This window comes from Mustela putorius, unplaced genomic scaffold (assembly GCF_011764305.1).
Source record: "Mustela putorius furo isolate JIRA1106 unplaced genomic scaffold, ASM1176430v1.1 tig00003845_pilon_pilon_pilon, whole genome shotgun sequence".
NCBI lineage: Eukaryota > Metazoa > Chordata > Mammalia > Carnivora > Mustelidae > Mustela > Mustela putorius.
In genome coordinates this window covers 19,010,938-19,033,493 of record NW_025421998.1, presented here as the reverse complement: position 1 = coordinate 19,033,493, position 22,556 = coordinate 19,010,938, and the positions used below count along the sequence as shown (strand labels likewise).

The window sequence follows — 22,556 nt, the reverse complement described above, 5'->3', positions numbered from 1 at the left end:
ACAAAAATCACAAGTAGGCAGAGAAGCAGGCAGAGAGAGGGGGGGAGGCAGGCTTCCGGCTGAGCAGAGAGCCTGATGTGGGGCTTAATCCCGGGACCCTGGGATCATGACCTGAGCTGAGGGCAGAGGCTTTAACCCACTGAGCCACCCAGGCCCCCTGAGCCCAAACTTTTTAATGATTGTTTCAATCTCCACCTCCCAAGATTTTAGATAGTTGAGGTGTTCTATCAGTTTAATCTGTCTGAAGGAGTCTCTCCTGGAGCCTTCTGGACCTGCACCAGTCCATGTCTGGTGATGGTTGGTGTCAGGGACTCTCAATTCATTTTTCTTCTGTATTGTATTTTCTGTTTCCTATATCCCATGTCTTCTTTTTTCTTTGTTTAGTCTCTCATTTTAGTAGAGCACAATCTCCAGAAGCATCCTGAGAAAGAAGAAGTAAATGTAAGGGAAAGGACAAAGAAATGAAAAATAAGAAAGAAAAAATGAGAAATTCGGGGACCATTCCAGGGAATCCAAAATCTGAAAAATAAGAGTTCCAAAAGGAAAAACCAACAGGGGTTAGGGAAGTAATGGTCGTCAACAAAAAGTTCAAGAAAACGTCTCCAAACTAAAAACTATGAGTTTCCAGGTTAAAAGGGCCCACTGAGTGCCCAGAGAGGTGGAGGTTTTTTCCTGGTTGAGAAGAACCGCCACCCCCCCGCCACCCCTTTCTCGGGAAAGCCTTGGGGCACAGTGTCCACTTTCTGAGCGGCCGAGCCGGCATCCTGCCAGCAGGGGGAGCTATGGCGCATGGCTGGCGACTGCGCGGGCAGGGCCTCTCTGGGAAAAGAGGAAGAAACCAGAGAGACGGAGGGGAAGTAGCGGTGGCGTCCAGCCCCACAGACTTGCAGCCTGAGCGGGTGTGTGGCCGCTGGCCGGCCCCGAACGCTACAAGCCACGCTGGCTGCGCGTGGAGCTGAGGACTCGCGCGGAGGCGGGATGCTCCCGGCCGGCGAGATCCGCGAGGCGCCGGCAGCTCCGGTGAGGCGGCCCTGGTGATCTGGACAAGGGACACCGGTGACCCAGTGAGGTGGCACAGATCTCCCAAGGAAGATTGTGTCTCTAAGGTGGCCCTGGCAGCCTGGCGACGTGGTTTCCGTGGCCCGGGGGAGATAGCGCTTGATCTAGTGAGGTGGCACGGACCTCCCTCCCAGGGGAGCTGGTCCCGAGGCGGTGGCTCTGGCCATCCCAGTGAGATGACACAGACAGATCTCTCTAGGGACGTGGCGCTGGAGGCTGGGCGCGGTAACTCCAGCCGTCCTGGGGTGGTGGCAGTGGTGGTCCCAAGGGCCACCTGCATCAGATGGCCCTGACCCCCAGGAAGGCCCCAGGGGAGGGAGTCTGGGACCTCTGGTGCTCCAGTGGATGCCCTCTGGGAATCCTGTGTGAGTGCCACCTATCTCTTCAGTCTTAATGTGTTCGTTACACCTGTTCTTCTAGTGCTGCTCTGAAAGTGGTGACGAAAGGAAGGACGTCGAAGAGAAAAGTAAGCAGACTCTAAACACCTAAGCATTCTGTACCCAGCCATCTCTCCAAAACTCAGCCCTCCTGGGTCTGCGGCGAACTGCCTTGCTTAGCCTGTTATCTTTTAGACAAATCTCTCTTTTTTGTGCAATATGCTTGCATAGTATGCAGTAGTGGTATCATTATATACATATATTTCTTTCTAAAATTGTAAAATATGGGATGATTTGGAGATAAACATTTCCTAATCCCTACTTAGTGCAGGGTCTGGTGTGGAATAACTGCAGTGCTGCCCCTCAGACTGGATTCAGAATAATTAGGGCCCGCCTGTTATTTTTTTATTATTATTATTTTTTTAATCACAAGTAGATGGAGAGGCAGGCAGAGAGAGAGAGAGGGAAGCAGGCTCCCTGCTGAGCAGAGAGCCCGATGCGGGACTCGATCCCAGGACCCCGAGATCATGACCCGAGCCGAAGGCAGCGGCTTAACCCACTGAGCCACCCAGGCGCCCTGGCCCACCTGTTATTTTAATGAAGCATCGACTTATCAAGCATCAGGAATTTGGAGGAGCTAATGATCTAGGAGAGATGACCACGACTTTAATTGGAGTCAAAATGGTAATTGCTTAGTTGTACTCTACCTTCGGTGAATTTTCCTTTAAAAGTTGATGTGGGGGGCACCTGGGTGGCTCAGTGGGTTAAGCCGCTGCCTTCGGCTCAGGTCATGATCTCAGGGTCCTGGGATTGAGCCCCACATCGGGCTCTCTGCTCAGCAGGGAGCCTGCTTCCTCCTCTCTCTCTCTGCCTGCCTCTCTGCCTACTTGTAATCTCTCTCTCTGTCAAATAAATAAATAAAAAAAAATCTAAAAAAAATAAATAAATAAAAAAATAAAAGTTGATGTGGGGGGCACCTGGGTGGCTCAGTGGGTTAAGCCGTGCCTTCAGCTCAGGTCATGATCTCAGGGTCCTGGGATCGAGCCCCACATCGGGCTCTCTGCTCAGCAGGGAGCCTGCTTCCTCCTCTCTCTCTCTGCCTGCCTCTCTGCCTGCTTGTGATCTCTGTCTGTCAAATAAATAAATAAATAAATCTTTAAAAAAAAAAAAAGTTGATGTGGGAGGAAGAGGGCAAGTGATAACTTGTTTCCTGGGTCTTGGTCTGGATAAGGAAGAGGGAAAAGGTCAGCACCTCCATTTTCCACCTAGGACAGGAGCATATGTCAAGGACATGGACATTTGTCATTTTACTTTAATGAGCTAAGTAGGGCAGGCTTTTGGAAATCAAGGAGTCTTCAAGGGCATTTGAAGTGAAATTAGGGGAGGAAGGGAAGAGCATGTAACAGCTGTTTCATCAGAGGGTTTTGGTTCTTCTGACCATGGCAAATAGTCTAGGAATGAATAGTGATAGGAGGAAGGGTGTCCACATTACCGCAATGGCTTTAGGAGTTAGGCTTGCCCTTGACGTTGCCCGCTGATCTAGTCTGCCTCAGAAGGAAAGATCTACGTAGTCCACAGCCCTTGACAGGCATAGCTCCCACAGCTTCGCTCCCTTGTAAAAGGATTGGAGAGTACCCCAGTCTTTCAGTTAAACCCTTCCCTTTTCCACCTTTGCCCATTCAGATGCCTGGAAGTTGATGCCTGCTGAGCTGTCATTTAGTAGAATGAAAGACACAGACTATAGACTTTGTCCTTGTCCCTCCTTTGGTGGCTTGGTCAACTTCTTTGCAATTAGGAGTGCTCATTACAAAAAATGAGAAGAGAATCATAAAAGTCTCGCAAATCATCAGTGTGTCATCTTCATGAATATCATTTGGGGCACCTGGATGGCTCAGTTGGCTAAGCCTCCCTGCTCAGTGGGCAGTCTGCCGCTCCCTCTCTCACTGCCCCATCTCAACCCCTGCCCCTGGCCTCATGCTCTCTCTCAAATAAATGAATAAATGGATTTTTAAAAAAAAATATGTCATTTGACTAAGAATGTACTATGCTACATTTAAATGGTGATGTCAAAGGAATATAACTTAAAGGAGTACCTGGCTGGCTCAGCCAGTTAAGTGTCTGCCTTCGGCTCAGGTCATGATCCAGGAGTCCTGGGATGGAGCCCCTCTATAGGCTCTCTGCTCAGTAGGGGTCTGCTTCTCCCTGTGCCCTTTTTCCCAGCTCATGCTTGAACTTGTTCACTGTCTCTCTTTCTGAGATAATTAAATAAAATCTTTGAAGATAGAAAATCTTTAAGATTTTTTTTGTTTTTATTTGATATTGATCACAAGTAGGCAGAGAGGCAGGCAGAGAGAGAGAGGAGGAAGCAAGGCTCCTGCTGAGCAGAGAGCCTGATGCGGAGCTCCATCCCAGACCCTGGGATCATGACCTGAGCTGAAGGCAGAGGCTTAATCCACTGAGCCACCCAGGTGCCCCAAGAAAGAAAATCTTTAAATCTTGTTTATTTAGGATAAAAAAAGAGGATACCATGACTCCTGTACATAATGGTAGATGGGTTTCTGTATTAATAAAATTTGATGGAGGCCAGCCAATTCTGCTCATATTTGAAGGAGAAAAAAAAATAAGAAAATTGGGTTGAGAGTCAGGAAACATGGACTTTAATACTGTTTATAACCTTTAAGTATAAGCCAGGCAAATGTTACCATTTATAGTTGGGAAGCTGAGGCAGAGATTTATGCTAGTTTTGCTTCTTACTAGTGGGCTGCTGGTTCGCATAGCACAGAAACAAGCTTTTAATTCTTATAAGTTGAATAGAACAAAGGAAAATTTGGTTTTGGAGGGCTGGGGAACATTCCCAGTCCTAAACACATTGGTATATATTCTGTTAATCTTTTTTTTTTTTTTTTTAAAGATTTTACTTATTTATTTGAGAGAGAGAGAGAGAGAGAGAGACAGAGCATGAGGGGGGGAAGGGTCAGAGGGAGAAGCAGACACCCCGCTGAGTAGGTAGCCTGGTGTGGGGCTCGATTCCAGGACCCCAAGATCATGACCTAAGCCAAAGGCAGACACTTCATTGACTGAGCCACCCAGGTGCCCCTGTTCTGTTAATCTTTACATAAATAATTGAATATCTGACAGTTACATTTTGCATTTAGGCGAATCTTTTTTTTAGGTATTCATATTTTCATTTTATCAGAAGTAATAGTTGTTTTGTAATGAGGCTGATTATAACCTCTTGCCTTTCCCTCGTTGCTGCTTTCTTAAAACTTCCATTTTGGTAAAGAGCCAAGTTCTACAAGGGCAGCTCCAGGAAGAACAGAGGCGAAGTTCAACCAGTATTGCTCCCCAGGAGGCTCTGTATTGTTCCCCCAGCTTTATCTCTCATGCACACACACTGTTTTTTTCTTTTTTAGAAATTGCTGCAGTCTGTAATTAAACATATGCTAGTTTAATTAAGCTTTTAATTTGTTTATAAACTCATTATGAATGGTTTGTTTAGAGAGGACCAAATCCTTTAGTTAAACCTGAAGTAGAGAAATGCACTGTATGTTCAGGTTTATTCTAAGGTTTGGTTTCTAGGAAGTCTGCTTTTTGTCTGGGACCTTATTTTATAGCACTTATTTTCATCTAGAGACCAATGGCTATTCCTCTTACATTATCTTTTTTTTTTTTTTTTTTTTTTTAAGATTTTACTTATTTGAGGGCACTTGGGTGGCTCAGTGGGTTAAGCCTCTGCCTTCAGCTTAGGTCATGATCTCAGGGTCTTGGGATCGAGCCCCACATCAGACTCTCTGCTCAGCAGGGAGCCTGCTTCCCCCTCTATCTCTGCCTGCCTCTCTGCCTACTTGAGATCTCTCTCTCTGTCAAATTAAAAAAAAAAAAATCTTTAAGACTTTATTTGAGAGAGAGAGAAGAGCACAAGCTGGGGGGTATTGCAGAGGGGATGGGAGAGAGACAAGCCGACTCCCTGCTGAGTGTGGAGCCTGATGTGGGTTTTGATTTCACACCCCCCAAGATCACCACCAGAGCTGAAACCAAGAATCAGATACTCAACCACCTGTGCCACCCAAGCTCCCCCCACCACCTTTTAAAAAAATCTGTAGGTACTACCAAATCTACGGGGTTTAAGCTCTGTCTGTGGAATAATTCAAATTGTGGAAAAGCAGCCACCATTGTACCAAGTTTCCTAACCTTCTCCAGGAAGAGGGGTACCATAAGTAAGCAAAGGGGGACAGCCTGCACATGCAGCAGATACCCCAGAAGAAACAGTGTATCTAACACAGGGCTCGAGTGGAAAGAGCCTCCGTAGCAACTACAGATCACGTCACTCCTTCCTTCCTTGCTGACACCCCGCTGTGGCCTTCAGATTTCTGTGGGGTGTAGACACATGCAGCTGGGCACAGACGGTCAGTGAAGGTAGAGCTGGAGAAGCTCTGCAAAAAAGGAGCAGTGCTGTTGGTCCACAAATTTTGGATAGTGGAGGAGGATTTAATTTCCTTTGAAGTGGATTAAGTGTTTACTAGAAATCTGTTTCTTTGACTAAAAATGGAGAATGTAGCTTCAATGACTTAATTATTTCTGAAACATTGTGGATTGTGGAAGAAGGTATAGATGCCTGCAGAGTGAAAAACTGACTTGGAACTGACAGGAAACAATTGGTGTTCAAGTCAGAGTGAGGAATGGTCTTTTTGGGAAATCCCACCCGCTAAATGGGGTGAGAGCAAAGCTACACAGTGTTCCTGTTTTCACTGGGCATTGTTCACTCCGTCACAGGCCGTGCTGCCTCTGCCACCACTCCTCCATAGAAATGGCTCAGGGTTCCAAGTCATCTGTTTTCGTCACATTTAATAAGTGTATATAAACTTGGATGACCCAGTTCAAGTCCAGTTTATTTGCTGTGGAAGGAGTCTCACTTCAGACTGTAAAATTAGTGGTTGCACCTGTCATTTTGAGTTTTTCTTAGTAATTTGTGTTTTCTTTCACACTTCCTTTTATACTTCTTTTCCCGACATGGGCATCTTACTTTGTATAATGGCATTTGAAAAAATGGCATTGAAAAAAATCAAAATTTTTTTTAATTAAAAAAAATTTATTTATTTATTTTTTTACTTTTTTAAAAAAGAGGGGCACCTGGGTGGCTCAGTGGGTTAAAGCCTCTGCCTTCGGCTCAGGTCATGATCCCAGGGTCCTGGGATTGAGCCCCACATTGGGCTCTCTGCTCCCCAGGGAGCCTGCTTCCCCTCTCTCTCCACCTGCCTCTCTGCCTCCTTGTGATCCCTGTCTGTCAAATAAATAAATAAATAAATCTTTAACATTAAAAAGATTTATCTGTTTATGTGAGAGAGAGAGAGAGAGAGTGTGTGTGTATGTACACGAGCAGGGGAGGGGCAAAGGGAGAGGGAGAGAGAGAATCTCAAGTCTCCTCACTGATCATGGAGCCTGATGTGGGGCTTAATCTCATGATCCTGAGATCATGACCTGAGCTGAAACCAAGAGTTGGATGCTTAACCGACTGAGCCATCCAGGTGCACCTAAAACTTTTTTATTCTTACATAAGGAGGAGTTTTTACTCATTGGTCAGCCTTTCATATTTTTTTTCATATACTTGAAATCTTTGAATACTTTTTCCTTTTTTTAACATTTTAAAATCAGAGTCCTCTGGTGTTATTCTAGATCACATTATCTGTTTCCTTACAAATTTTGAAAATATATTACTACTGTAATAAAAACCGCATCCATAAAATAGTATTTGACCTTTTTTTCCTCTAGTAATAAAATAGATTCATAAGATAAAAGTCTTCTGGAAAAGTTTAATATGTGCTTATAACTGCATTGTCATGCCAACATCAGTTGAAACCCATGGTTACTAGGACAGACCTCAGGATTTTTCCTTCCTCTGAATTTCCTCAGCTCCTAAGCATTTTGTAGTACTTGATTGATAGATTACTTTATAGCTATTCATTTGGGTGTATGTGTGTGTGTGTGTAAAAAATCCAAAAAACCCACATATATGCATATACATCTATACGTATTATATATATTCATTTTGGTATTTTTGTATGTGTGTATATGGTGTATGTATATATACATGAACATATTCATGCATACCATATATAGTGTTTTCTTTAAATTACTGACTTTTGAAAGTAGATATATTGCTCTGTATATCTTTTGTATTTCCTTTAACTCCATGGTACTTAGTAATGTTGAATAATATTCTTTTGTTTTAGGTGATGTGCATATTACAGCTCTTGTTGGAAATGAACAAGTCAATGAAGATAAAGATAATGGTGATCTCCCTTCTTATGTGTCTGCATTTATAGAAAAGGAAGTTGGAAGTGACCTTAAATCTTTAAAGAAACTTGATAAACTCATAGAACAGATGACAGAAAATAAAATGCAGTTAGAAGAACAGGCAAGTATTAAAACTCATTGAAATAAAATCAGAAGTATACACATAACCATTATTATATAGGTAATTTTGAAGATACAGCTTATGACTAATAGTCTGATCATTTAAAACTGTTTAATAGGTAATAGGTTTTAAGACTTACAGTGTGCTAGGTATTTTATGAATTATGTAAAAGACAAAGATCCTGGGGCCACCTGGCTGGCCCAGTCAGTGGAATGTATGATTCTTTTTTTTTTTTTTTTAAAGGTTTTATTTGTTTATTTGACAGACAGAGATCACAAGTAGGCAGAGAGGCAGGCAGAGAGAGAGAGGGAAGCAGGCTCCCTGCTGAGCAGAGAGCCCGATGCGGGACTCGATCCCAGGACCCTGAGATCATGACCTGAGCAGAAGGCAGCGGCTTAACCCACTGAGCCACCCAGGCGCCCAAATGTATGATTCTTAATCTCGGAGTTGTGGGTTTGAGCCCCATGTTGGGTGGAGAGATTACCTAAAAATAAAATCTTAAAAAAAAAAAAAAAAGACAAAGTTCCTGCTGATACTATTTGGGTTTTAAAAATATAATGGCAACTGGGGTGCCTGGGTGGCTCAGTCGTTAAGCGCCTGCCTTCAGCTTGGGTTGTGATCCCACGGTCCTGGGTTCGAGCCTTGCATCGGGCTCTCTGCTCAGTGGAAAGCCTGCTTCTCCTTCTCCCACTCCCCCTGCTTGTGTTTCCTCTCTTATTGTGTCTTTCTCTGTCAAAAATACAATGACAGCTAACGTTTTAAGTAGCTTTTCATACAGTGATCTTATTTTTATTTTTTTTGAGATTTTATTTATTTATTTCACAGACAGAGATCACAATTAGGCAGAGAGGCAGGCAGAGAGAAAAGGGGGGAAGCAGGCTCCATGCCAAGCAGAGAGCCCAATTCGGGGCTCGATCCTAGGACCCTGGGATCATGACCTGAGCCGAAGGCAGAAGCTTTAACCCACTGAGCCTCCCAGGTGCTCCTGACCTTTTTAAAAAAAAAAAAAAAAAAAAAACTTTATTTATTTGGCAGACAGAGATCACAAGTAGGCAGAGAGAGGTAGGCAGAGAAAGAGGGGGAAGCAGACTCCTTGCTGAGCAGGGAGCCTGATGCAGGGCTCAATCCCAGGACCCCAAGATCATGACCTGAGCTGAAGGCAGTGGCCTAATCCACTGAGCCACCCAGGCACCCCCATACAGTGACTTTTTTTTTTTTTTTTAAGATTTTATTTATTTATTTGATAGAGAGAAATCACAAGTAGATGGAGAGGCAGAGAGAGAGAGAGAGAGGGGAAGCAGGCTCCCTGCTGAGCAGAGAGCCCGATGCGGGACTCGACCCCAGGACCCTGAGATCATGACCTGAGCCGAAGGCAGCGGCTTAACCCACTGAGCCACCCAGGTGCCCCCCATACAGTGACTTTTTTTTTTTTTTTAAGATTTTTATTTTTTATTAATTTGACAGAGAGAGATCACAAGTAGGCAGAGAGGCAGGCAGAGAGAGAGAGAGGAGGAAGCAGGCTCTCTGCCGAGCAGAGAGCCGGATGCGGGACTCGATCCCAGGACCCTGAGACCATGACCCGAGCCGAAGGCAGCGGCCCAACCCACTGAGCCACTCAGGCGCCCCATACAGTGACTTTTAAAGTGCTTTTACAACTAAGTCATTTCATGGTATATAAAAATGTTATAACATCATCATTCCAAACTTTGCATATGCCCACTCATAAGGAAAAAACATGAAAGTGAGTATAACATAATAGTGGTTATTTCTGGGTGGTGCATCAACAGGTGATTTATTTTCTTCAGATCTTTGTGTGTTTTCAGTGTTTTCTTTTTACAGTGAACATATTACTTAAAATAGTTTTTAAAACACCCAATGAATGTAATCTAAAAACAAGTGGATCCCTGTACTTGCAACAGTGTTTGTCAAGGATAAAAGCTTTCTATCCTGTAGCTAATATGTTGGGCTAAGGAAACTGTATGTGGCTATGTTGGTGTTAGCCCTGGGTTGTCAGTCGTCCTGTGTTCCCATCCCCAGCACCTCCAGTCTTCCCCGTCTTCCTCTTCCACTCCCTCAGGCAGGCTGTTCTGGGCTCTCTGAGGAATCCCACAGAGGAGTTCGAGGAAGCTGGCCTGGATGAGTGGTCTCCAGCCCCACCCGGCAGTGCTTCCAGGGCTCCTTCCCTGGGAAGGTCTGCTCTTCTGCTCCTCCCCCCAGCTGGGCTTGAGAATTCTGCCCCAAGATACGACCCCATCTGGCCATTCTGTCTTTGCCCTTTCCCAAAAGAAGAAATTGAGAGCGCTTAGCGTGAATCTATTGGAACAGTCTACACCACAGCCCACAAACTTATCTGCAATCATTTCTACTTGGTAATTCAGCAGAGGATCAATGTGAGGCAGTCCTCATGCCTCAGGTCCCACCTGCCACCTGAGTGAACTTGCTTCACACTTTTGTAGTGAGAACCTCTGCTCCTCAGCCAGTCCTGTCCCCTCAGCACAGGAACACACCCAGATGTTTGCCTTAAAACCCAAACGAAAAACCCTCCCCTCATCTTTTACTAGGTGTTCATTCCGTTTACTGTTAGACTTCCTTAGAAAGTCATCTTTCTTTATGTCTATCTCCACTTCCCAGGCTCATTTCCCTGATGACTGTGGAAGCTTCTGCTGAAGTCCCTACTGAACCTTAAATTAAGCATCTCTTCTCTAAAGATGCTTCCCCTCCTTGGAAAATGGTACCACCATCTGCTTGTCACTCGGGCCTGAAACTAGGAGCCCTCCCAGGTTGCCCATCATCCTGCCTCCACCTCACCATCACCGACACATCAGAGTTTTGCCCCCCTTCATGTCTCTGGTGTCTTTTCACCCCAGCTTAGGGCTGCAGCCTCTCCTGCACTTGATGGCGGTTTGCACATCATCTGTTTCCTTCCCATCCCCACGCTAACTATCTTTCATTTGTATTCTTTACAGAAACTGTGTGATATGTAATTAAGCAAATATATATGTATATAAAATATAGTTAATAGCTTTTATGTATATATAAGCATATGCATACATCAAATATGTATCACTTAACTTTTTGTAATTAATGTAATATACTACTTTTTCATATCAGTGTATATAGAGCTCTCTTTTTTAATCGTTTTATGGTATTCAGCTATAACTGTACATAATTTCTTTGGCCAGGCCCTTGTTGGTTGACATTTTTGATGTTTCCAGTTTTTATTATGGCAAATAATAGGAGAATAAACATAATATTTTGTCACTTTATTTTCTTTTATTTATTTATTTATTTATTTATTTAAAGATTTTATTTATTTATTTGACAGAAATCACAAGTGGGCAGAGAGAGAGAGGAGGAAGCAGGCTCCCTGCTGAGCAGACAGAGCCTGATGCGGGACTCGATCCCGGGACCCCGGGATCATGACCTGAGCTGAAGGTAGCGGCTTAACCCACTGAGCCACCCAGGCGCCCCTGTCACTTTATTTTCTAAATCATAAATCTAACTGAATGATTTCCTTGTTCAAATCTCTTGGGGCACCTGGGTGGCACAGTTGGTTAAGCATTCTACTCTTGAGGTCAGCTCAGGTTTTGATCTCAGGGTCATGACCCCACGTTGGGTTCCATGCAGACATGGAGTCTACTTAAAAGAAAAAAAGAAAGAAAGAAAAGAAACTCTTACTGGCTTCCCATTGTCTGTTGGAAAAAGCCCACATTCTTCTAAGGCACAAGATGCCCCTGTGATCGTATCTCTCCCTACCAATCTAGACTCATCTCTTCTTCCTATGTTTTTTTTTTTTTTTTTTTTCTTAACTGTGTTCTGTGCCTACTCAGCTCTTTGCTGTTCTCTGATTGCGACCGAGCCATTCCTTTTGCCTGGAATTCCCTTTCCTTCCAAAGTTCCCCAGAAAATTCCCGCCCATCCTGTGAAGGTTTGTGCAGGAGCCGGGCAACCACCTCAAAACCTTGTTGGCCAAAGTGTGAGAGCTTGTTAGACACGCGGAATCTCAGTCCTTACTTTAGACCTAATGAGTTCACGTTGGCATTATACCAGATATCTAGGGGATTCCTGTGCACATTCCGGTGTGAGAAGCATTACCTTAGTCACCATTACACCTAGTATCTCTCTTTCATTGCATTCTTCCCATATTACAGGACGTATTTGCTTACATTTCTCTTCCACACGAACTGAGCTTTAGGGCAGAGGTTGTCTTGTTTCTCTGTTCCTTGCACAGGGCCTTGTGCAAAGTGACTAATCAGTATTGATTAAATTGTAATTCCCCTATAATAGTCTTTGTACTGCATTGATACCTAATGTTTGTATATGTTTTTCCATGTGCTGTAAGAAGAATGAGTAAATACCATATCTCAAGGCATTATCTGGTTATCATCTTAGCAGGTCAGTGGTTCTCAACCTGGACTTAAATCAGAATCACCTGGGTAACTTTTGGGACATACAGATACTCATACTTTTAGAATCAGAGCTTCATTTGTTTTTGAATCGAAGTATTTAGTAGATAAAGCATAAAAGTATTTTCTGGTTGGACCTTCTGAAAGTGCTGAGCTACATGAGGGCAGATCCAGAGGTGTTTACTGGGACGACAGGCCGCTCCCCACACATCTCCATGTACAGCATTTCATGTTTTGGTTTGGTGGGTACAGGATGCAGAAATCACACCTCTCTTTTGAAGCTTGTAATTGACAATTTTCAATTCTGTTAGAACAAATGTGTATTTTGAAGGTAATAGTCTAAAGAAAATGTTTTGAAAATTTTATCTGATTGCTGCTGGTTTTGTTTTTTGTATGGTCAGGTACTTACGATTTCATCAGAAATCCCTAAAAGAATTCAGAGTGCCTTAAAAAATGCAGAAGAATCAAAGCAATTCCTGAATCAGTTTCTGGAGCAAGAAACTCATCTCTTCAGTTCCATTAACAGCCATTTGCTGACCGCACAGCCCTGGATGGAAGATCTTGGGGCCATGATCAGCCAAATTGAAGAGATTGAGCGCCATCTTGCTTACCTTAAATGGATTTCACAAATTGAAGAACTAAGGTAAAAAGGGCCTCTTTGTTCTCATAATTATTATTTTCCTTTGAGGCTCTGTCTTAGTGAGTGCATGCATGCCATTAAATAATTGAGTTAATTAAAGATTATAATAATATAATTTTACCAGTTGTTATGAAAATAGCATTATGATAATGATTCTTTTCCTTTATTGTGAATGAACATAAAGTTTTCAGGGATCCTAATTTGCATTTGAAAGAAAGTAATCTAAGTAAAAATTGTAAGTCCTATACTTGTGTTGTGAACACATAATAAAAACTGTTAATTTATAAAACCAAATTAATACAACAACTCTTCAACATGGTAATATTCTCTACTTTTACTTTTTAGACATGGTCACTTGAAGTGGATTGCTTTCTCTAAAATTTGAATTGTTTTCAATGAGAATCGTTTTTTTAAAAGACATTTACTTATTTGAGAGAGAACATGAGAGAGAGAGACAGAGAGAGAGCACTAGCGCACAGCACTAGCGCACCCCAGGGGGAGAGGGAGAATGAGACTCTCCACTGAGCAGGATGCCCCATGTGGGGCTCCATTCCAGGAAACACCGCCCCCCCCCCACCCCGGGGATCATGACCTGAGCTGAAGACAGATGCTTCACTGATTGAGCCACCCAGGTGCCCCCAATGGAAATCATCTAACAAGAGCTACACAGTATTCTTAGATGAGTAACAAGAGTTTTGCTACCTATGGGTAGGGGGGAAAGTACATACTTCTTTCTGAATTGAATGTGTGTTACAGTGTTGACTGTGTCTGATACTGCCTTTCAGACAAGCTAAATGAACATTTCTGCCTAGATTGGCACATTATTTGGTTTCATGATATGGTCCCCCAGCCCCTCCAAACTGCATGGTTCCATCCTGCTTGGTTTCAACTACTCTTGCTCCAAAGCTGTCAGTAACCATTCATGTTGTCTGGAAGACTTAAGGAGGAAAGGTCATCCAAGAGTCTTTTTTTTTTTTTTTAAGATTATTTATTTATTTATTTGACAGAGATCACAAGTAGGCAAAAAGGCAGGCAGAGAGAGAGGAAGGGAAGCAGGCTCCCTGCTGAGGAGAGAGCCCGACGTGGGGCTCGATCCCAGGATCCTGAGATGAAGGCAGCGGCTTAACCCACTGAGCCACCCAGGTGCCCCCATCCAAGAGTCTTAATGTCCCATCGTAAATTCATCCCAATTAATATATTTTATGTTATGTCTCCCAAAGAGTAATGTGGTATCACTTTGTCCTGCATTTATCTCGAGATTTTAAAGAGTTTTACCTGTCAGTGCAGTGTGAAAATCTTTGAGTTGCATCTGAGTTTTACATATACAGCAAGAGTGATATGCCCAAGGTTGTAGTGTTACCAGTGATTCCAGATATCAGCTTAACCTTTTTTTTTTAAAGATTTATTTATTTATTTATTTATTTGACAGAGAGAGAGAGAGAGAGAGATCACAAGTAGGCAGAGAGAGAGAGGAAGGGAAGCAGGCTCCCTGCTGAGCAGAGAGCCCGATGTGGGACTCGATCCCAGGACCCTGAGATCATGACCTGAGCCGAAGGCAGCGGCTTAACCCACTGAGCCACCCAGGCGCCCCTCAGCTTAACCTTTTAGACCATCTCCTTGTTTAGATAAATCACTTGCAATGAACGAATTTTAAACCTTCTTTCTTTTTACTTCACTGCCCCTTGCCCCTCTGAAAGATAATACCAATAAGGGGCAATATTAATAACCTTATTAAGTAGAATAAATTGTTTAAAAGCCTCACTCTTTTTTTTTTTTTTTTTAAGATTTTATTTATTTATTTGACAGAGAACACAAGTAGGCAGAGAGGCAGGCAGAGAGAGAGAGAGAGAAGCAGGCTCTGCACTGAGCAGAGAGCCCGATGCGGGGCTCGATCCCAGGACCCTGGGATCATGACCCGGGCCGAAGGCAGAGGCTTTAACCGGCTGAGCCACCCAGGCGCCCCTAAAAGCCTCACTCTTGTAGTAGCCAAGGTAATAGGTTAATTCAAATAGGACTATGGTTGTAGATAGCTTTTATCTATGTTAGAATTGTTTAAAAAAGATATTTGGGGGTGCCTGGATGACTCCGTGGGTTAAGTCTCTGCCTTCAGCTCAGGTCATGATCTCAGGGGCCTGGGATTGAGCCCTGCATCGGGCTCTCTGCTCAGTGGGGAGCCTGCTTCCCCCTCTCTCTCTGCCTGCCTCTCTGCCTGCCTCTCTGCCTACTTGTGATGTCTGTCTGTCAACTAAATAAATAAAATCTTTAAAAATACAAGAGACATTTGGCCTGGAAATCATATTAGAAGTAGGAAACAGGGCATCTGGGTGGCTCAGATGGTTAAGTGTCTGCTTTCAGCTCAGGTCATGATCCCAGGGTCCTGGTATCGAGTCCTGCATGTGGCTCAGCAAGGAACCTGCTTCTCCCTCTCCATCTGCCTCCCCCTGCTCGTGTTCTCTCTCTCTTTCTGTCAAAATAAGTAAATGGAATCTTAAAAAAAGAAATAGGAATCAAATTCATAATCAAGTAGAGCACAGCTCTTTCTTTCTTTAATAACATGCAAGATCTTTCCTTTAGGTCTTCAAGATAAATCTCTATTTCTGGCTTCCTTAGGGCTTCTGAGATTTTCTTCATCTTCTAAGTTCTCTCTAATGTTCACCTGCTTTTCATTAGCACTCTCTTTTTTTTTTTTTTCTCTCTCTTTTTTTTTTTTTAATTTTTTAAATTTTTTTTATTTATTTTTCAGAGGGAGAGCGAGAGCGAGCACAGGCAGACAGAGTGGAAGGCAGAGTCAGAGGGAGAAGCAGATTCCCCGTGGAGCAAGAAGCCCGATGTGGGACTCGATCCCAGGTCGCTGGGATCATGACCTGAGCCGAAGGCAGCTGCTTAACCAACTGAGCCACCCAGGCATCCCTAGCACTCTCTTTTTTAAAAGAGCCATGTCGGGCACCTGGGTGGCTCAGTTGGTTAAGCAGCTGCCTTCAGCTTGGGTCGTGATGATCCCAGGGTCCTGGGACTGAGCCCCATGTCGGGCTTCCTGCTCGGTTGTGGAGCCTACTTCTTCCTCTCCTGCTCCCCTTGCTTGTGCTCTCTCTCTCTCTGTGTCAAATAAATAAATATGTTAACATCTTAATTAATTAATTAAAGAACAGGGTTCTGGGGCAGCTGTGTGGCTCCGTCAATTGAACATCTGATTTTTGATTTCTGCTCAGGTCCTAAGACTGAGCCCCCTGTCAGGCTCTGTGCTCAGTGGGGAGTCTGCTTGTGATTCTCTCTCCCTCAGTGACTGCCCCTTCCAACTGCTCTCTTGCACTCTCTCTCTCTCAAATAAATAAAGCTTTTAAAAAATTTTTTAAAAATTAAAAAGTTTTTTTTTCCTTTTTCTTAGTTTAAGCTATGGAACATTATTATTTTTTTTTAATTGCTATGGGTTTTTGTTTTGTGAGCAAGTGCAAGCAGGGAGAGGCAGAGGGAGAGAATCTTAAGTAGGCTCTGTGCAAGGGCATGGCGGGGGGAAGGAGGGACTCGATCTCATGACCTGAGTCGAAATCAAGAGTTGGATGCTTTTTTTTCTAAATGAGTTGGTTTCTTGATATTCTTTTTTTTAAGATTTTATTCTACTTATTTGACAGAGATCACAAGTAGGCAGAGAGGCAGACAGAGAGAGAGAAAGGAGGAAGCAGGCTTCCCGCCAAGCAGAGCGCCCAACGTGGGGATCGATCCCAGAACTCTGGGATCATTACCTGAGCCGAAGGCAGAGGCTTTAGCCCACCGAGCCACCCAGGCACCCCATTTTTTTAAAAAAGATTTTTATTTATTGGGGCGCCTGCTCAGTGGTTTAAGCCTCAGTGGTTTAAGCCTCTGCGTTCAGCTCAGGTCGTGATCTCAGGGTTCTGGGATCGAGCCCTGCGTTGGGCTCTCTGCTCAGTGGGGAGCCTGCTTCCCCCTCTCTCTGCCTGCCTCTCTGCCTACTTGTGATCTCTGTCAAATAAATAAAATCTTTCAAAAAAAAGAGAGATTTTTATTTATTTATTTGACAGAGAGAAAGCACAAGCAGGAAAAACAGCAGGCAAAGGGAGAGGAGGAAGCAGGCTGCCCACTGAGCAAGGAGCCTGATGCAGGACTTGATTCCAGGGCCCTGAGATCATTACCTGAGCTGAAGGCAGATGCTTAACTGACTGAGCCCCACAGGAACCCAAGAGTTGGGTGCTTAACTGATAGTGCCATGTAGGTGCCCCTAGAATACGTATTTTTATCAGAAGAAATATCTCATTTTAATTTTCCTAATTTTTTTTGAAGTATAGTTGACATGCAACATCTAATTTTTAAACAAAGTGTTTGGTTTATAAAGGCAAATAAGCAAAATGGTAGTTCATGGGATCTGTTTGGCTGGTTTCAAAGAATTTGATTAATTGCCTTTACATGGAAATCTTGACTTCTGGCTTACCTAGAACCATTTTAAGCTTTGGCCACATTGGTAAAAAAGCCACTTCTAGCTGGTGCTTCCTTTTTCCTTGTATGTAACTTGATATACGGCAGGAAGGAGAAACAGTTTTTCTGCATTTGGAATTCTCTTGAACAAACCATCTTTGAAGTCTGCTTTGCCTCATTTTGCAGCGATAACATTCAGCAGTATCTGATGACCAATAACGTCCCAGAGGCAGCCTCGATTCTGGCGTACATGGCGGAACTTGACATCAAGCTTCAGGAATCATCTTGTACTCATCTTCTCACGTTCATGAGAGCCACTGTTAAATTCTGGCACAAGATTCTCAAGGATAAGCTTACAAGGTAAGGAATTATATTGCGTGGTAATTGCTTTCAGAAGGATATTTCGTGACTTGTATTTTAACTGAAACATGTGTGTTACTTTTCTGTTACAGTGATTTTGAGGAAATTTTGGCCCAACTTCATTGGCCCTTCATCACACCCCCCCAGTCTCAAGCTGCTGGCTTGAGTCGACCAGCCAGTGCCCCTGACATCTACACTAACCTGGAGACGCTGTTTTGTCAGCTTCTGAAACTACAAACCTCGTATCTTTGTTGGAGTTCAAACTTACTAAAATGGCTTTTTTTTTTAAAGAGTGGATTCGTGGCTAGAGAGTAAAACTTTGAAAGTGGCCAAGAAGTCAAGTGGGGGTACTGGGTTTGGTCTTACCTTTATATTTATATACCCATGGGGTGGTAGATTATTCTCCTTTCGAGTGAATTACATGTGGGGCAGGGGAGGGTCAGGCTGAAATATGACCGACCCAAGTTTACATCACACGTAGGTCTCTTGGGAGGAAAAAATAAAGCAATTGGGAGAAGATCTTAGTAACTTTGTGTCAATTTAATAAAGTGATTACTTTTTTTGTTGTTGTTAAAGATTTATTTATTTGAGAGAGAGAGTGAAACAGCATGAGATTGGAGAGGGTCAGAGGGAGAAGCAGGCTCCTGCTGAGCTGGGAGCCTGGTGTGGGACTCAGTCCTAGGACTCCGGGATCATGACCTGAGCCGAGGCAGTCACTCAACCAGCTGAGCCACCCAGGAGCCCCAATAAAGCAATTACTTGAATGTGTTTCGTTCCTTACTACTATTTTTCATTTTAGGGAAGATAGATTAATTTTAAGAACATTTTTGTGCACTTTTTATTGAAATCATATGTAATGTAACATTTTCTGTATTATAATTAATTTTATTTAGTATCATATATTTGTTGGGAAAATATATCACATATACATATATACACACATATAAATATTTTTTCCCTTGACTCGACTCTGTCAGAGATGAATTACTTACTGAGCCAAAACAACTTCCAGAGAAATATTGTCTTCCTGCTTCCCCAGCTATCATTCTGCCCATCCAGGTTATGCTGACGCCCCTCCAAAAGAGGTTCAGGTATCACTTCAGAGGGAACCGACAGACTAATGTTATAAGCAAGGTATGTTTTCTCAACTCTTTTGTCCTTGGTTTTTATTAATAGCAAATGCAAAGTGGTCTGTACTTTTCTGGTTTAAGTTAAAATCTGATTCTATTCACATTTTTTTTTCTCTAAAGAGTTAAATTCCTATTTTGTCACTGTCCTTAATCTAAATTTCTGGGGCGCCTGGATGGCTCAGTGGGTTAAGCCTCTGCCTTTGGCTCAGGTCATGGTCTCAGGGTCCTGGGATCGAGCCCCGCATTGGGCTCTCTGCTCAATGGGGAGCCTGCTTCCCTGTCTCTCTGCCTGCTTCTCTGCATACTTGTGATTTCTCTATCAAATAAATAAAAAGGAAAAAAATTTTTGCATTAAAAAAAATAGATCTATTTCCGGACTTTTCTTGAGAGGTTGTCGAAATCCGCTCACTCATTAGCATGTCATGCCCTTATGGCCACAAATCATTTTAGCATTAACAATCTATTCAAAAGCTAATACTCGGGGCCCCTGGGTGGCTCAGTGGGTTAAAGCCTCTGCCTTTGGCTCAGGTCATGATCCCAGGGTCCTGGGATCAAGCCTTGCATTGGGCTCTCTGCTCAGCGGGGAGCCTGCTTCCTCCTCTCTCTCTGCCTGCCTCTCTGCCTACTTGTGATCTCTGTCTGTCAAATAAATAAATAAAATCTTTTAAAAAAACCACAAGAGCTAATACTCGGCTATCTTGCCTTCCACTTCTCTTTCTGATATAAACCTGAAGGAGCAATTCGCACAGTGAAGCGTGTGGGGCCAGGTATAAACAGTGCCCCACAAATGCCACAGCAGTTTTTTCCTGGTTCTTTTTTTATCCTCTTCGTTCTTAAATTCGGCTTCTTTTGTGTTTATGGGGCTCCTCCTTTTTTGGATGGGGTGTAAGTGGAAAGAAGAGTAGAATCAATTAGTAAATGGTAAGTGAGACAAAGCAATAAACCTAAAGCTCTAGAGAAGCAGTAAGAAAGGTGAGAAAATTGTGTTATGTTGACTGCTTCCTAAAGTGCTTTCACCGTCATCAAGCCTAAACTGTGCAGTCCCTGAGATTATAGGTGTTTGTTACTCATGTTTGTATTTCCAGCACCTAGCACACAACAGTGATTTACCACCCAGTAAATGTTTTTGAATACTAGCCCAACAAAACTGGAAGGTTTGTAGAATCGGCTCTAGGGACCATTTCAAAAGCTGCTACTTACAATTATTTTTCTATGATTATATCTATTTTAAGGCATATGTTGTTTTGTTTTGTTAATTTACTTTTTTAAAAGAGCAGAAGAAAATCAAGTTTAAAAGTTATTTTGGGGGACGCCTGGGTGGCTCAGTTGGTTAAGCAGCTGCCTTCGGCTCAGGTCATGATCCCAGCGTCCTGGGATCGGGTCCCACATCGGGCTCTTTGCTCCGCAGGGAGCCTGCTTCTCCCTCTGACTCTGCCTTCCACTCTGTCTGCCTATGCTCGCTCTCGCTCACTCTCTCTCTGACAAATAAATAAATAAAATCTTTAAAAAAAAAAAAAGTTATTTTGGAATGCTATGACCAAAAAAAAAAAACCCCAACCAATTTAAAGGCTGTGAGATCTTTGTAATACTCATTTTGTGTATTTCTAGAGAAATACACAAAAACAACTTATTTTGTTAATTTAATTCAATTTTTAAAAAATTATTTATTTATTTATGGGGAGCAAGTTCCCCACTGAGCAGGGAGCCTGATGTGGGACTCGATCCCAGGACACTGGGATCACTACATGAGCCGAAAGCAGGCGCTTAACCCACTGAGCCACCTAGGTATCCCCAAAGTGCCACATTTTCAATATACATGGTACTGTAACTTTATGAGTTTATTGATTTCTGCCACATTTGGGAATTTGCTGGGAATACATTGGGATACATTTGATTATTAAGCCTTGCATGACCTTAAAGTTCAGAACAGAAATTGCGTTCTTACATTTAGGAATTTTCAACTAATTTTTGTAAGTACCGCTTGTATACAATTAAATAGAGCCCTTTAATTGTAACTCTCTACTTGGAATGACTTAAGAATTCAAACTGTTTTACTTCTTTCCTTAGCCTGAATGGTACCTGGCTCAGGTGCTTATGTGGATTGGGAATCACTCTCAGTTTCTGGATGAGAAGATTCAGCCGATTTTGGACAAAGCGGGCCCTTCGGTAAATGCTAGGGTAAGAGACTCAGTCCTAAGCATTCCAATTTTAGAGTTGGATGTGTCCACAAATAACCTGTTGTCTACATTACCTTATGCGTACATATTTTTTTCAGCTCGAATTTTCCCGGGGCCTTATGATGCTCGTTCTGGAGAAGTTAGCTGCTGATATTCCGTGTCTGCTCTACGATGACAGTCTCTTCTGTCATTTGGTGGATGAGGTGCTTTTGTTCGAAAGGGAGCTACACAGTGTTTATGGCTATCCTGACACGTTTGCCAACTGTATGCATATTCTGTCAGAGGAAACCTGTTTTCAGAGATGGTTGACTGTGGAGAGAAAATGTAAGTGCTCTTGTAGCCATTGGGTGGGAAGAATTGTCTTCTTTTGTGGGTATTAATATTTGGTGTTTTTCTTCCCCAGCTCTGGATAGAAAACTAGAGTCATCTGAATTTTTCTTGGTCATGATTTACTAAGTTGCCTTATTTGCTTCCCATCAAACTTTCGTTTCTCTTGAATTTACACTTAGACTGTACATGTTTCCAGAATGCAGCATTCAAGCCAGTAGTCTATACAATTAGCTGTCCTACTGATTATACTACATTATTTCTGTAATTGGTAGAAGCTGTTGGTTGTAGCTTGTCTAATCAATGTAAATATTTTGAAGATTTTGGGTAGGGGTGGCAGGGAGAAGTCAAGTATCTTGTTCAACCCTAAACCAGAGGATGTTAAATATAATGCAACCAGTAGGGGATTGTGGATTTGTTTACTTTTTACAGGAAAGTCATTCCTAAAAATTGTGTTGAAAATTAAGAGTATCTGTAACTACTTAATTAACATATTCCCTTTTTCTGCATATTAGTTGCTCTTCAAAAAATGGACTCTATGCTTTCATCAGAAGCTGCCTGGGTGTCCCAATATAAGGATATCACCGATGTGGATGAGATGAAAGTTCCAGATTGTGCAGAGACTTTTATGACGCTACTACTGGTAATAACTGGTAAGTAGAAATCTTTTAAGATATAACTTTGTTTTAAAAGTACTGATTCTTCATATAGTACTTTTTCAAGTAGTTCAACAAAATTAATATCATATAGTGGCTATTTTAATATCTTTAAATATAGTTTCTATCTTGGTAGAATCCTAGTACAATATACTTGCTTTCAGATTTTTAATAATTTAATATCTTAAACATTGGTATATATGAGGAGGAAATTCCTGAATGGCTACCTAAAAATAATGAGAATTAATTTTATTTATTTATTTATTTAAAACAGATTTTATTTATTTATTTGACAGACAGAGATCACAAGTAGGCAGAGGCAGGCACGGGGGTGGGTGGGGGGAAGCAGGCTACCCACGGAGCGGAGAGCCTGATGTGGGGCTCGATCCCAGGACCCTGGGATCATGACCCAAGGTGAAGGCAGAGCCTTTAACCCACTGAGCCACTCAGGTGCCCCGAGAATTTATTTTTATTACCTGAATTCTTTCGCCATTCAGCTTAAGTGTCTTCAGTAGATTGACCTGAATTTTATTTTCTTTTATTTATTATTATTATTTTTTAAGAGGTTTATTTATTTGACA

The 22,556-nt window shown here is 42.7% G+C and overlaps 1 protein-coding gene across 4 annotated transcripts in view; it reads left to right on the top strand.

The window, feature by feature from the left end:
- Nucleotides 1-841: 841 nt before the first annotated feature.
- RINT1 (RAD50 interactor 1) overlaps nt 842-22,556 on the top strand; it is a 35,845-nt gene continuing 14,130 nt past the window's right edge. Inside the window, exons 1-10 of one of the 4 annotated variants that reach the window (XM_004739562.3) lie at nt 842-1,020; nt 1,480-1,525; nt 7,667-7,851; nt 12,659-12,900; nt 17,512-17,685; nt 17,778-17,927; nt 18,663-18,819; nt 20,883-20,993; nt 21,091-21,316; nt 21,835-21,972. In XM_004739562.3, coding sequence (XP_004739619.1) covers nt 979-1,020; nt 1,480-1,525; nt 7,667-7,851; nt 12,659-12,900; nt 17,512-17,685; nt 17,778-17,927; nt 18,663-18,819; nt 20,883-20,993; nt 21,091-21,316; nt 21,835-21,972 — 1,471 coding nt within the window. In that variant the 5' untranslated portion in view covers nt 842-978. Of the gene's footprint in view, nt 1,107-1,479; nt 1,526-7,666; nt 7,852-12,658; nt 12,901-17,511; nt 17,686-17,777; nt 17,928-18,662; nt 18,820-20,882; nt 20,994-21,090; nt 21,317-21,834; nt 21,973-22,556 lie in introns of those variants that run through there. The other 3 variants (XM_013060308.2, XM_045089673.1, XM_045089674.1) reach the window with 3 other exon arrangements.